The following is a 15,901-nucleotide window of genomic DNA, read 5'->3' as shown; positions in this document are numbered from 1 at the left end:
TTTCCTCCTGCAGATTAAAACTGCAGGATGAGTAATTCCCCAAATCTCAGAAATAATACAAACATGACCTCAGTGTCCTTTATATCACACAAGAGCATGTGTGGGGTAAATGTTTCCAAGAAGCCTTGTAGCCATGTGTCATTGTGACCTTTCTTAAATGGATTTTTTTTTTTAAAGCAATGGTAGATTATTAGAATAGGGAGTTCTGCTAAATCTTGGGCTTCACTACAAAATAAGCTTTTGGCTGTGGAAGGAAATGAATAGGCTCAAACTTAATTTCAGATGGAATGGTATTAGGAGAAAGTAAGTTGATAGTTTTGTTGTCGTTTGACTGAAAATGAGGTCGTTCCTTCTCCAGGGCAGTGGGAAAAGGTTCAGATTGTTGCTTTATGCAGGACTGAAGTAGTTTTAGACTCTTAAGAGACAAAAAATAGTCTCAAAAACTAATTTCTGTACATTATCCCATCCTGACAAACTGCAGCTCTACAGTGTGGCTTTAATTGGTTAAACACATCTCATTAAGTATGCGTTTGCCTGTCGAAATATGACTCACATTGGTGCCAAAGCTGGCAGCAGCGTTAAATGCAGAAAGCTTGGAAATATGACAACTGAGGCCATTTATGTAATTGATAAAGGTGTGAGAACAAGTAGATAGATCAGATAAGATTGTTAGCAGATAGCAGAGGCCCGTAGAGACTGATTAGAAAAAAGGGAACTACCAAAGAGGAGAGCAAGACATCAAAGATATAGATTGTGTCAGTTGGCAGGGTGGGAAGCACATCAACAAAACGTACTTCTTGTCTCGTGAATGAGTAACATCAGAGGGCCCAATCTAGCTTATTAGTGCCTGTTTAAAGTGGCTCCAAAATGAATTTGGGCTTCCTTCCCACCCTGGGACTGAAGATGGTTTCAGAAGTGAGCGGAGCAGACAGAGCAGAGAAGAAGAGAGACAGAGGAGGTGATTGCAGAGCTACAGAATAGTTTTATTAGGCATGCTACAGACGTAATGCAGAATACACGAGAGAGACCATGAGAGGGAAAACTCAAAAAAAGCAGAAAACCAAGTCGCACCTCTCCTTGTTAGAAAATAATTCATCCTTTAATTGTGCCTCTTCAAAACTATACCAAAACCTTACATTTTGTATTGTATAAAACTGGATCTGGGAGAAATAATATACATAAGTATTTTTTTTTCTGAGCAAACACCAGCCAAAGAGGTCCCGTTGGGTATTTAAAAAAGAGGGACAAAGTCAACTCTAAATACTTCTGTGTTTTCAAATGCTTTCATGAAATTTAAAGAAACTCTAAAGGCACAGAAACTTTGGTCCAACTGAGTAGCCCTCTCGAGTATACTGTCACATGACAATGAAATCACAGTGGATTCATCTTCTAACTGCTCCCACAGCATGCAACACTGTCTGATGTAAGATCCTATCATAACTATTCATGCTTAGAAAACCATTGTCACTGACAAACACCTCACTGCTATGGGGGAAAAAAAGCCCTGGAGGCTCCAAAAACACGGACAAAGAAATACTTTAGCCATGAGCCACATTACGATGTGTGACGCGATGTGACTTCAAAACTGGAAAAACAATGTTGAACTGAAAACACTAGTGGAAAAATGGAATTCAAGTTAAACCGCCTGAAACAGGACGTTGTAAAGAGTCAAACATGTTGCCATAAGAATATCTTTTTCCAACACAAAACTGAAAAAGGAAAAACCTGGAACAAAACCAAAGAGCTACGCCTGGTCTGCGGCAGAGCCTTTAAAAACGCAAGTAAGTCTAGAGGATGACAAAATAGTTTGCATTCTTACCAGCCTTCAAAAATATCAAGTACCAATGTGCCTCAAAGCATAGGAGGATCGTTAATGAACATGTCCAGCTGTAGAAACTGTTGATAATGTCGATTAAGGCACATTACTGTATCTGTTCAACTAAATCAAGAATAAAAACACTGGTGTACATCAAACTATCATATTGGGGACAATCAATCATATTCAATCTTTTGCTAGACATAAAAATACAGAGGTACAGTAAAGAAACGCTGGGAGATCCAGTGTTTGCAATGTACTCAATTGTTCTCTTTTTAAAAAAAGGATGCAAGTCAAAGGTTGGAGTCTCAAGGAATGACAGGATCAACAAAATCTGAACAACAAAACTGATTCAATCAATGTGCCCCACAGTGTCCAGACAGTCTGAAAGGCTGCTGACAGCCAGCTCCCAACAGTACACCCCCGGTACTGTCAGGAGTTTGTGGATCAGATTTCTTTTTTTCTTTTTCTTTTAAATGGTGGACTTGGAGAAGGAGACTCTCAGGTGCTGGTTGCCTCCCATGTTGTAGTTGTGAAGGTCCATTAAAGCCTGGATGGCCTCCTCCACTGTTGACATCTGGATCAGAGCCATTTTACGATCCCTGAAAAATGTGCACATATTGGTTACTGCCACGGAAAACAAACCTTGCTGCAGAAATAAAACACTTAATTAGGTCAGTAATATCAACACAGAAAAGCGGTTGTCAGGTCCTGATAGGTCACTGTTGGATATGTCTACTTACTGGAAAAACTTGAATGCTTTCACAGTGCCTCCAGCGTTGGAGAAGAGCAGCCGCAGATCTTCTTCCGTCACATCTTGTCTATAAAAACAAAGTTCAGAGGTTGAAAAAAGGCAGGAATTGTTGGCATTTCCTGGAACACATAATATGCACTGTTTAATTAGTTGTATTTGAATACTGGGAAAAAGAAGCACTGTTTTGACTTGACCATATTACTGGGGTAGCATGACCCAATCCTCAATGGCCAGTTGCATGTGGGCCAATATCCTATCTACAGGTTCACTGTGCTTTTCACACACATAATGCACTTTTCAGTTATTCACCACATCTAAAGGTGGTAAGCTCCTCCTTGTCACAGTCTGAGGGTTCTCTGCATGAAGACACTGTCATCAGTAACAGTACTTAACATTTAGTATTATTATTTTTTAAATATGGATAAGTTCATCGTAGGAATGCACAGTTAACATCATCATCGCAATGTTCCATCCATACATCCATTATCTACACTGCTCTTCGCAGTCGCATGGGGCAATGAGACGATCCCAACTGTCATTGGGCGAGAGGCAGGGTACACCCTTTAATGTTCACCAATCAATTACAGGGATAACATACAGAGACAGATAACCATTCCAACTCACATTCAGTCACTTATTGACCTAACAAGCATGTCTTTGGACTGTGGGAGGAAGCCTGGATACCTAAACTCCAGGGGGATTTGAACCAGGAACCACCCGTCGCTGTGAGGCCACAGCGCTAACCACCATGCAGCATCATTGCCTGAACAATGTTATCATGCAGGCCTCCAGGCAACATGACTGCCCCCTGTCCACAAAGGAATGCTGTAAAGACTATTTTGCCATAGCAGGAAGTGTTATTAAGAAAATAAAAAATAGCATATTCCACATGGGAGGGCATGTTTCATGAGAACTGTGTGTTAATTTAAGAAATGTGTTACCCCAGTGATAGCCTCTATAAAAAGATTACACATATGAAGGCTCAATCTGTGGGTAACAGAAACATTTTTCAGGCGCTTGAAACAATTTTGTTTCCATTTTTAGTTTGGTACCTGTGGTGTAGCGTTTGAGCAGCCTTTACTGTATGCAGGAGAACAGCCTATGTGAAAAGAAACAGTACTCCTGGGACCCATCAGCCAACATATGACGATATCACTTAATTATTTTGGTAAACAACATCTGCCTGAAAGTGCAGCTAACGTAGCTTGTTCCAGGCATCATCTCTCCACTCCCAGCTTCATTCTCACACTTCAAGGTACTGGGCGGCTTAAACAATTATAAGCACAAGGAGAAAGAAGTCCTGGCCCTGATTCCTTTGTCATTTATCTAAATATTATACATAACGTTAGACATTGCTCCCACAATTTAAAAAACAATCAGAACATGTTTGCCCCGGGGATGTTCCTGATAGTGTGTCTACAATCCCGCTAACAAAGTCTGCGCTTTTTACAATTAAGAACTACCGGTACTTCAACTCCCAGGCTACCTGTATGGACAGCCTTGTTTCAAATTGTTTCAAATGACATTTGAGAAAGAGCCTTCACCTGCATGTAATAACACAAGTGACTAATCCTGTGCAGACTCCCTGCTACTTACGGGACGTTGGAGAGGTGGAGCGTGGCAGATGGCGGAAAGATGTTCTGGAAGTTCTTGGAGCCAGGTTTTTTGAAGCGATGCAGTGGGGAGTTTGCAAAGTCCTTGGTCAGGCCCTGATCGTCCAGGCCGTCACGAGGCAGCGCCACTGTCTGGTGCTTGGACAGCGTGACCCGAATGATCTTCCCGTACATCTTTTGGCCATTCAAGTGGCTCATTGCTTTTGAAAAGGAAAGAAGGTCATGTGGAATATGTTGCAGACTTTTATGTTGTATTTATTGACCACTATGAATAATGAAGGGAATAGTATGTAAATCAGCAATACGTGTAAATTAAAGGTGTACTTCGAAGCTCTTGCCAAAGACTGAGATTGTCATTTTTGTCATAACTGTCATTAACCCAAACAGTTACATCACTACATAAAGTTATGGTAGTGAATGTTGGGTTCATTAGCCTTTACAAGAATATTTTCAAAGTAATGTAAAGTATCATGAAAATGAAGCTACCATCACTTGTGTGAAGCGCAGTAAAAAGGCCTGGCCTTGTAGATACAGTTTGATCTTTAAGGTTGGCTCGTAATTCAAATAAAAAGTCATGAACAGCTATAAACAAAAAAGTGTCGGTAGCACATTAAAACCTAGGTGAAACAAAGGATTGTACTTTTTTTATATTGTGATGCTTCATCTTTAAAAAAAAAAAAAAAAAAGGAAGTTTGGTGTTAGCTATATGTGTAATAAAATCTCTACCAGCTTAAATCATTAATTCATCAATTACATTCCTTCGCTGTACTGGCGATCAGATCAGATAAACACAGCCAATATCATCATTAGACAATTGGAATTAACCGAGTTTGACATCTGCTCACCTAGCTGGGCCTGGTTGGCGTCTGACATCTGAATGAGAGCGCTGTCTTTCTTATTGTACAGAATTTTCACCCTCTGGACATCGCCATAAACTCCTGCATTAGAGCCACAGGCAGGCAGGAGAGGAAGAGGTGAGGTGGAGAGAAAGCAGAGCGTTAGAAAAACAAAAACAAAGTTAGCATCCGAGACAAGGATGTATAAGGACAAAGAACAAAGAAGAGAGAAGAGCAGAAAACACACAAGAATATTCACAGTAGAACTTTAGAGTGAGAAAGGTGTGTAGAAAGAACAGGAGGAGAGAAGAGACACCCTCCAAACAGAGAAGTTATCAAGCTGTGTCAGATGGCTATAAAAAAAATATATACAGCATGCAGAAAGAAATGACTTAACCTTGCACTGACAGATTACTATGTAGGAAGTTGAGGCTACTGGAATAAACATTAACCCAAACCTATTAAAAGAGGGGCCAAGGTATTGCAAATGTGTTACAATTTATAATAATAATAATAATAGATATAATGATAATAATTACGAATGTCTTTGACATAAAATAAAACTAAACCAAAAGAGAAGGTAAAGAAAATGTAGAGAGAAAGTGAGAGAGAGAGATAGAGAGAGAGAGAGCTAGAGAGAGAGGAGAGAGAGAGAGAGAGAGAGAGAGAGAGAGAGAGCTAACGATAACATACCGAAGAGGGTAAACAGACTTTGGGGCGTAACCATCTTTAGAGGGAGAGAAGAGCAACAAGCAGCGTGAGACAGGTAGAGAGGTAGAAGAGTCGGAGCGGAGCGGAGGTAGAGATGGACAGATCGATCCAGAGCGGAGGTAGGTAGGAGGAATGGTGGTTTTTGTTTTCCCCCCGGAGAGTGATGGAGGTGGTGGGTCATGGAGGAGGGGAGCAGGCGGTGGAAGAGGAGTCATGGAGGGGGGAGGGGGGGAGTTTTGGAGGGTTGGTGGGTGGTTAATATGGGAGTAGAAGGTGAAGGAAGAAGGATGATTTGAGGGGTTAAAAGTCCCCCGCCAGAACGTGGAGTGAAGGGGGAGGCAGGAAGAATGGAGGGGAAAGGGAGGGGTGGGGGTAGAGAGAGAGAGAGAGAGAGAGAGGGGGGAGATGAATAGGGAGGCAAATGCAAATTGGGGAAGGATTCAAAATAAAAAGTGAGGAGGGGGGAGGGACAAAAAATAAAATATAGGTCAGTACACTGGAATAATGCAGGTAGTTTGGTCAGAGATAATGGCTTGGATCAATGTTTTCTTTAGTCAAATACAGCAAATAACTTGAGCCAAAATGCCTTTCACCCTGGACAAGCATGGGGTAAAAGGTACATTCATGTCAAAATCATAACAAAATCAGCAATATAAAATTCATAACCATGGGATAAAAAGAACATGCAGCAGGTTGAAAATCTGAAGATCTACAATCTTTCAGCAGGGAGAATGATTCTATAAATGTGAGCTGAGGGGAGGGGGTGGAATTAGTTAAAGACCATGCAGTAAAAAATTGGTTTTGCAGTTACATTAAGCATGCTGGAGTTGTTGTGAAGGCCACTTTAGTAACGTGTGGAGTTCACACAAGTCCCAAAGGCGAAAGGAAATCTTATGAACAGTATCTTAACATCAGGGGTTCAGTTAGAATGTGTGAGATACTGTCAAAGGATCTGCTATGACACATGTATTTATAGCCAGAGATAACAGACTGATGAGGAAAGAGACAGAGACATTAGGTAAGACAAATTAGATGCTTTTAAGTCGCAGTAAAATAAACACAGAGGTATAGAAAAGACAGCTAGCAAGCGTTTCAGAGAGGCAGGTGTTTGTTCCCAGGACTGAGAAACAGGTTAGGAAGATCACAGAATGATTTCATATGAGCTTTCATATGAGCTGAGGATAGGTGAGGGGAGCTTAGAGAAAAACAGAAGAGAGACAGTTAGCTGAGTTAGATACAGTTTGACAAGAGAAGAGAAGGGCAGAACATTGTAGGACGAGACCAGGGAGAGTTTTGTTGCGGTGACAGAAACAGCAAGCCCCCTCTTTTTAAGGGGGACGTAATGAGTCTTGACCAAAAGGAGAAAAAAAAAAAAAAAAGCTAAGCTCTGGGCATGTAAAGGACACTAGAAAATATAGCAAAGAAAAGGTTAGATAAAAAATGTTCTGCCCCCAAATCAGAACTGGAATAACAAGGGATCTCGTCCGCCAATTCAATAAAGGTTTGGATGCCGAAAGAGCAATGTCAATTATGCATCAGGACAGCTGATTTGTGACTAACACCAATTTGATTGTTTACAACCTGCAGCTTCTCCAAGGTTGAAAATGTTATACATCTACTATATAAATCAAAGCACACTGTTTTTTGGCATATGGCAATGTATTCTAGCTTAGATAAAGTCAGCCCAAAAACAGACATCTTTTCAGCAAGTTCGACCAGATGCATCAATCCCACAACTACCATCATAAGCATCACAGAATCTGCTTACTCATTGTAAAAGACTTACAAATGCTCATAAACCTAAATGGTCCATGGCAACAGACACAATATTAACACACAAAATTAATGTTCTCAGCATTTGTGCAAATGTACAAATCGTGAAAATGGAAATGGAAATCACAGCACAAGAGGACAACTGGCCATAACCAGCAAAAACAAAAAACAAGGAATGAAGGTGGTGGGTAGGAGTAGAGGATTATAAGTCCACCTGACTGGTGATTGTGTCTAGTTGTGTTACTGACCTCCTCATTGAGGTTGCTGACCAACAGAACACCACCGGACCCCGTATGTCCACCTAAGGCCACCCTCCCTGCAGCGGCAGCAGCTGCTGCTGCCGCACTGAGGGGGTTCAGGGCACCTGACAGGAAGAGAAAAAAATAATCATGGCATGGAGAGCAGCACTTTGACTGAACAGCTTTACAACACTGAGCAGGGATGCAAACCGCATTTTTCTTTAAACCAGCAAAAACGAATGATAGGCTTTATTTTTACAGCTGCTCCAACTCTGGCAACGACATTCATTATGTAATATTGTCATTCAAACTGATTCTCTAAACCTGTCTAGAGTCCTTACAAAATGCCTCATCAGAAAGAATCCTTGCGGTGTGAGATCCAATCACTTAGCTCATGGGTTTATATTCAATACTACTGCAAATACAAAGCATTAAGCTAGTAGATACAAACAACAAGATGTATGGAAGTAAAAGAAAAGCGTGATCTACCTGGGATCTTACCGAGGAGGGAGTTTGAGTCTTTGCTGAAGGCAGCAGCCACTGATGAGTCGATGCTTGGCTGGCCGTCACCAGCAGGCAGTTCAGGTCGCGTGTAGTCACGACTCTTATCGTTGTTGTACTTGACATTTAGGTTGACCAGCTTGGAGAAGTCAATACGCAGTGTGCAACAGGAATTGTAGATGTTCTGACCATCGAGTGCCTGGCAGGGTGAAAAAAAAAAATCTTACTCCATGTTCCGCTGCTTTGGTCTTGCAAAGCCCTAACAAACCGTTAAGGAGAAAGTAGTTGAATAAGTTCTAAAAATGCTATAAATGAACAACCACCTACCAGTTTGGCCTGCTGTGCATTAACAGGATCACTAAATTGCAGAAGCGCCTGGAACTGATTGTTCTTTGTGAATGTGATTATCTTCATGACTGTGCCAAACTTAGAGAAAATCTGCCAACAAAACACAGAAAATACAACGTTTAATAAGTGCACACATCACAATGGACACTGTGTTAAAAATTAACAATTTGTTGCCTGCCTGTTGCAGTACATCCAGCGTCACTGGGTAGAACATGTTGTCAATGATGATTCGCAGGACAGGACTGGAGGCTGCAGCAAGAGCCTCCTGCACATCTGAGCTTGGTGACCCTCCAGATTGGACTGCCGACACTGCCTGAAGCACCGCCTGGGTCCGCTACAATCAAACACAAGCATGAGCCTGGGTCACTCTTAACAATAGACGGCCCATTAAACACATTAAAAACTAAAAGATGTATGGCAGAGACTTGCTAAATACCATTACAGGTAGACTCTTTGGTTGTATGGGTGTTATAGGATACAAGTTCTAAATAATTTCTTGAAGATGAAGTTCCATCAGAATTGAAAAGTACTTGGACAGAAAACCCAGTCAACCCAGAACTAACAAGGCACAGGAATTAGCAGTTTTGCATTAGGAAGTTTGCTAAATCACAAAAAAGAATGGCGGTTGTGTTTGTTTACACTGATAACCTGCAGCCTCTTGGCAGAATTTCCTTAACTAACGGTCCATTAGTCAGGACTTACCTGATTGCCAGAATCAGTTTTCAGCTCCTTGTGGTTTGAGTACTGAATAAAAACAGGGACATTGCGGACATGAGGAGTTACAGTTGTGTAGTAGTTAACCATAGTGATGGCCGCCTCTTCTGTACCCATCTCCAAGAACGCCTGGGTGAAAAGAAAAACATCAAGTTTGGTTAAATATCCTACCACTTATGTAATGTTACGTAGTCTGCATGTAAAAGATAAATACACAGGCCTAACCCACTTTATCATTAAGGTCACTAGAGTAAATTATGATTCACCACTGGAAGCAGAAGATCCATTGGAGCAACACAGATGAAGTGATCTCAATGGTGAAAAGAGTCAGCTGCTGATCGATAAAGACCAGCTGACTCACTGACATTGGTACTCTAAAGAGAACAAACCAACTGTGCTTGACAGGAATCTAAGGGACAAATGCCAAGTACATCTTAAGACTCTTATCAGCAGACAGACAAAACCCTTTGTATTGAGCTGTGGGCATTTTACAGATGCAATTGAAGATAGAAATACTGAATGAGTCCAAAGTACTCACATGTTCCCAAAAGGCCAAAACGGAACAATAAACATTGTTTTCAGCATCCTACCCACATATCGCACGTCCAGTATGAACCAATTCTGTCGTCTAAAACTGAAACTTAACATTTGTTTGCTACTTACAGATGCACCTTGTACATCAGACTACTCCACTCACCTGGTTCTTCCCCTTCAGTGTGAGAATATTGGTGACTTTGCCAAACGGCAAACCGAGGGCGATGACTTCCGTCTCTGAGGCCTCGTTGGGCAGTTTTCTGATGTGGAGCACACGGGATGGTGGAGCCTCCTCCACCCTCAGCTTTTTGCTGTCACTGCCATTGGAAGCCCCATCTAAAATATTCATATGATCATGGATTAACTGTGCAGATCCAAACAATGATGGCCATGTGAATTTAAAAAGACATGACCAGCAATATCCAATATTTGAGTGTAATATATACAAAGTAATCTACTTTTTGATGCTCTTGTGATTATTTTACAGCAATAGAACAGGTCATTGTAAAAGCTGCACCGTGTGTGATGTAAAAAAAAAAAGAGACATGACATTTTGTTTTTTGGACAGCAATGGAAGACTATGGCATCGAGGAATACCTAGAGGTATATAAACTGGTGAACAGCTCAACATTTTTCTACGGTTAATATTCATGTTATAAGATTGTTTCCTAAAGATTGGGTATAAAATCATGTTCATGCCAAAGGCACAACAGATGAAGACTAGTTAAAAACATCTCTCATTAAAAAAAAAAGGACCAAATGGACTATTTCTATAATAGTCAGGTCATCTGTGAGAAGTTTTATGAAAATATTTTATAATAAAAAAACATGTACTTAGTTATCTTGCATACAACATACATAATCCTGTTGCTTCAGTTAGACTAGGAAACTAATCACCCAACGGACTGTAAGACATGGGGAAAAGACATTTATTGAACTGCACAAAAAAGGCTTTGCCACCCAATTGGTTACCATTTACAGCTCAAAAAGCTATGAGCATGTTCAGATATTTTCTAAAAAATTTGAACCAATATGAGCTAGCCAGTTCAAAATGCCCTGCTCATGGAAACAAACTCAAAGCAATGTTTGAGCCCTCACAAGCAGACTTGTAGCTTGGTGAACAAATCTGGTCTTTCTATGGCTTTTTGAGTTTTAGTAACCAGTAAAATAAACTGCGATTCACGTATAGCAGTTCCGCATTATCACTGCACTTACTGAATAAAGCACATCTGTGTGAACGCATACAGTTCTTCACCCAGACTTTATCCTGCCATCCCCATAGTACATTTTCAACATGTGGCCAGGTTGCTGTGAGAATCTAGCAGGTCATATTTAGTCTCCCGCTGTGAGGTGCGTGTGTGAACAACCAGCTCAAGAGGATTTCAGGGTCAGCGCGTCTGAAATTTTCAGGAGTGCATATGCGAAGACAGCTCGAAATCTCACAACCACTTTTTCAGGGGTTGGTTACTTAGCATCTACCAGGAACTTTATGAACCAGGAATGACTGAAGAATGGGAGGGACGATGTTGTACTGTCTTCTCATACATAGAACTACACTGAAAGTGTTCCATCCCTGCAGCCCAGAAAAATAGTGTAGATGAATACTCTTATTTAGAAAGAAAGGTCTTAATGAATGAATTGTCTGAAAAGTTTGGAATATGATGAGGGGATGCATTGTTGCATTTTTTAACTATTCCAAAAGGTGTGAAAGGATTTCTGATCTCTTCTATTAAATGTAAAAGGCTATCTTTAACATATCTTGCGCCAAGATATCCTGCATTTTAATTGTTTTCAATCTACCCCTGCAGAGACAGTTATTTAAGATCAACAATGGCTGATACTGTGAACCTACCTAAAAAGAGAACAGTCTGAAAATCTTCCCTCTAACTATATCAGACAGGTCCCTAGGGTGACATGAGCTGTAATGTGGACGTTGTGTAATAATGGTAGACTGGGACTTTGACTAAAGTCAAACCCGTCCGGTGTGCCTGTTATTGTTATTATTTTATGTGTAATAGTTTAACTGTGTCTGTGTTGTCTTTGTGGCAGCTATTTGTCAACCATAATTCTGGAGATTTCTTTGAGTAATTTCTGCGTTCATCTTAACAGCGAGGAGGCATTATAATGCAGTTGTACCCACTATGTCTTTTCCAGTCACATGCGGTGGTGTGTGGGTGCCCTCCTACAGTGGCGCGTGATGGTATTCAGACACCAAATAGCTCCAATGAGAGAACGTTTCAACTCACACAGCCTGGTTCACTTTTCAAAAACCTATTGATCCTAAGGTTTCTTTTGATGCCGATTGCCTCATGCAAATTATGTCAAGCCCCACCCTATTCAGGGGTGGTCGGAACGAACTCACCACTGATACTGCTCATGCCAGAGTTGGGACTGTTGTACATACTCAGCTCGTCTGATCCTCTCTGCAGAAGAAAAGAAGACAAACACGAGACAGTCAGGAACAGTGAAATGATGGGGAAAATAATTCAATTTTCAAGACTGGCCCTCAAAGACAACAGCAAAACAGAGGTCTCTAAAGAATGTTTACGTAACAAAAAGAAGGCAGAGTGGGTGCTAAGGGACATAAAACAGCAGAGGGAAGGTCTGGCTCCTCCTCTTCTGGTGTGGGTTTAATCTTGAAGAATTTAAGGTGTCAAGATGTGTCATTTTATCCTGAGCTATACCAGGTCCCAGAAGCTTTGCTGGAGCTGACGGGCGCCCAGTGCTCTTAAACCTGAGTGATGGGATGAAGAGGAACCTGACTAGGGACCCATTACCCACACAACTTTATAATAGCTTCATACGCCCCTTCTTGCTTCTGTCTGAGTGAATTTGAACCAATTGTTCTTTTGTCACTGACATTTTTTATGGTTACTATAAACTAGTTGTTGCAGGCCCTGCTACAGAACACATGACATAAATAAATTGTAAGGGTAATAAAGATGTCTGAATAGGGCCAAAATGTGAGCACACAAGAGTACAAGCTACAGACATTCATGAAGAGATCTTTCCTAACAGCTGGCAACCCTCTACATTTTGTCTATGACACTGAAATATTTATGAAATAAACAGGATGGCAATAACACAAGATATCAGAAAAATCAGTGTTTTATGACTGCTCTGTTTCCCTTTGAGAGAGGACTTTAACTTTGTTTGGTGCAGACGGAAATGCAGCTGGCACTAAACAAATCAGGTTAGGTAGGAGAAACAACAATGTGCTTACACAAGGAAACAGGTTTGCTTCTTGATCAGTAGTGACACAAGCCAAACCCATTACATTAAAAGTCATGCTATTGAAGCTTAATACAAATATGTTTATTTTAAGTCTTAGTCTCTTTATAGATTGTGTTTTCATACTTATTTTATGGATGTTTGTAGTGGTATACTAGGTCTAAAGAACAGAATAATCCTCAGACTCAGCCAGCTATCCATGTTCAGTAAACTGTAAATCCATCTGGAGTCCAACAAACTAACCAACCAAAGATGATTGTCATTCTGTTGGACATAATTTTGTCACAAGACACGGCTTAAGAAAGTGACATCAGGAACAGCTTGACATTGTGCGGTACAAAGATGACACCTTGGCCCCAGAAAATCGGACACGGATATCCCCCACTATATTTATATTTCATGGAAAAAATGATTAACGGATTCATAACTGTTATTTTAAAGTGATATATATAACTATTTATTATGGGAATCAATTAGCAGACTGGCTTTTCTTTGGGGGGGGGGGGGGGGGGGTTAATTGAACTCTAAGGAGTTAAATTAACCCTTTGATGTATACCTCGGGTCTTTAGCAATCCAGGGAACTACACTACACCCCTCCTTATTCAGAAAACATAACTCCTTGGCATTCTTTAATTTATTTGTTTTTAAGGATGGTCTGCTGTCACCAAAAAAAAAAAAAAAAAAAAGGAAAGGCAGGTTTTGATCTTCTCTTTAGTCCCTAGAGAGTCTGGGTATGTGAAAGTTTTACATTATGTTATTCACAGGATTTTCTTTAATCACAAATAGTGTGCAAGCATAACACTGTTTGTGTTGTTTACCATTCTTCTAACACTGACATTGGGTAGACCTGTGTAACATCAGCAGACAGTGAAAAGTGAGCAAAATCAAAGAAGTGAACTCACCTTGACGCCAACTGCAACATCATTGATGCTAAAAGACAAAACATTTTCAATTGGTTAGATGCATACAAGGGTTTAACAAAAGCAAGAGGGTTGCTGTCAAATACACGAGCATCTGAAAAGGATTACACTACATTTTGTGTGTTCTGATGCATTATATATTTCACGAACTGTAAAGTGGAACAACAAATGAACGAACGCAGAAATGTTGTCAAAAAGTGAGAAGCTTTTTTAGCATAATTGGCAATAGAGAGGACGCCTACAGCATGTGAGCAAGGAGTCAAAGCTTCATTAAAATGCAGAGCTGTCACTATTTTTATCTTCATGCAATTTAAAATATGGCACTAGGATGTAATGTGATTTTCTGAAGCCATAGTTTATGCATATGTGTTTGTGTCTGTATTTTCCTTTACCTCAATTCACATATTAAAACCAAATGAATATAATCTACCTGAACGGTGTTGTGCTGTTGTGACAGCCTGTTACTTACACGGCTCATTTATGATTCATCACATCTTCAATGATGTCATGCTCACTCAATGCAGAGTCAACCTTACAGTCATTACATTACACACCGAGGTGCACTCTGATCAACTTCATCGTTTATAACTTTATATCACTGTGATGTATGGACGGTAACAACAGGTATTTAACACAGTGCATAGCCATTAAAGGAAGTGTTCTGAAACTGAAATGACTTAAACCTGCAGATATATCATGCTTATATTTAGATGTTTGTGATTTAGCAGACGCGCTTGGTGAGTTGAAGCCGGTCTGCTTCAACACAAAGGACCTTACTGTAACGATACATTAGTTAGCATCACGCTAAACTTCGCTAGCCTCGCCGATAGCACCCTCTTGATGCAAGACATTGTCGCGAAGAAGAGTAAAATACGGAACATTACAGAGCACATCTCCAAAGGACGTGGTCTTGACGCCAATCGTGTTTTAGAAAAGACAAAGCAGCGGTGGAGCTACAGTGATACGCAGTCATTCGCTAAGTTGTGCTAACATGCTAACGCCAGGCACTTCCTTGATGAAAGAGAGCGCGTGGCTATGGAAACCCGTTTACAGAAGCTTCTCCGTTAAAAAAAGATGCGTTCATCCTAAATGCTCTGTTTTACCCACATAACAGACAATTTAATGTACAAGCGTCGTCGCTGATATAATATTACCCGTCCATTTCTGAAGAAATATCTCAGTGTCTCCGCTTTTCAGTCTTGTTGTCTCTCCAGTTAACACCGACACTGCGCACGCAGCTATACACACGAGAGCAAAATGGAGGCAACGTGAAGATGCAAGACGATGCAATGGCGGAAAAAGGCGGAAAGTGCCGAATCTACTGCGCGCTGTGCCCGGCGAAAAAGAATTGGGCTGTAATGTCAAAATCACCAAGTAGATTAAAACGGGTATATTTTTTATTAAGGATATATAATATAAATATAGCATATTATCAAACATTATAAAATATGTTGATGTATGCCCTGAAGCATATAAAGATGCTTAGCAAAGAATAACTATGTACCCAGGACTAGACTGAAACTATAGTGAGGATAAATACAGATTTAAAATGTATTTTTGAAATTAGAACAAATGTGCCATGAGACAATGTCCTTATTACATCATTACAAGTTCATGAACATAGCACTTCCTGAAAATGTCTGACTGACATTATGAAAGACATTTCAAGAATGTCATGAACCGCCACAATCACACACAGGGACTGTTAATTCTGCACAACATATTTATTTAGGCTATTTATTATAATTTCTTAGCTTCTCAGTTTGGGACTCCTTTTGAGAGGGGGGCACAGGCCATTTTTTGCATAATGATTAATCTTGACAGACATACGTCATGCTCCTGGGCCCCTGACAACGTCACGCCCTGGGTGAAATTAACGCCTAACTGCTTATCTTAAAGGACCTGGGATTT

The 15,901-nt window shown here is 40.5% G+C and overlaps 1 protein-coding gene across 3 annotated transcripts; it reads right to left on the bottom strand.

The window, feature by feature from the left end:
• Window positions 1-962: 962 nt before the first annotated feature.
• LOC109988353 (polypyrimidine tract-binding protein 2) lies at window positions 963-15,262 on the bottom strand. 3 transcript variants are annotated; one of them, XM_020639809.3, is made up of 14 exons: window positions 15,145-15,262; window positions 13,973-14,000; window positions 12,202-12,262; window positions 10,003-10,175; window positions 9,294-9,434; window positions 8,770-8,925; window positions 8,571-8,681; window positions 8,244-8,442; window positions 7,752-7,867; window positions 5,713-5,746; window positions 5,029-5,121; window positions 4,167-4,383; window positions 2,560-2,637; window positions 963-2,418 (listed from the first exon to the last, which is right to left on the bottom strand). In XM_020639809.3, the coding sequence occupies exons 1-14, from the start codon at window positions 15,150-15,152 to the stop codon at window positions 2,289-2,291; spliced, it is 1,545 nt and encodes a 514-aa protein (XP_020495465.1). In that variant the 5' UTR covers window positions 15,153-15,262; the 3' UTR covers window positions 963-2,288. The 3 variants fall into 3 exon arrangements, with proteins under 3 accessions (XP_020495465.1, XP_020495464.1, XP_020495466.1); XM_020639808.3 differs by having other exon boundaries at window positions 8,232-8,442; window positions 15,145-15,261; XM_020639810.3 differs by having other exon boundaries at window positions 8,232-8,442; window positions 12,244-12,262; window positions 15,145-15,254.
• Window positions 15,263-15,901: the final 639 nt, after the last annotated feature.

This window comes from Labrus bergylta, chromosome 20 (genome assembly GCF_963930695.1).
Source record: "Labrus bergylta chromosome 20, fLabBer1.1, whole genome shotgun sequence".
In the NCBI taxonomy this organism is placed as follows: Eukaryota; Metazoa; Chordata; class Actinopteri; order Labriformes; family Labridae; genus Labrus; species Labrus bergylta.
Note: the sequence above shows the minus strand (reverse complement) of the source record. Positions and strands in the feature narration are given on the sequence as shown.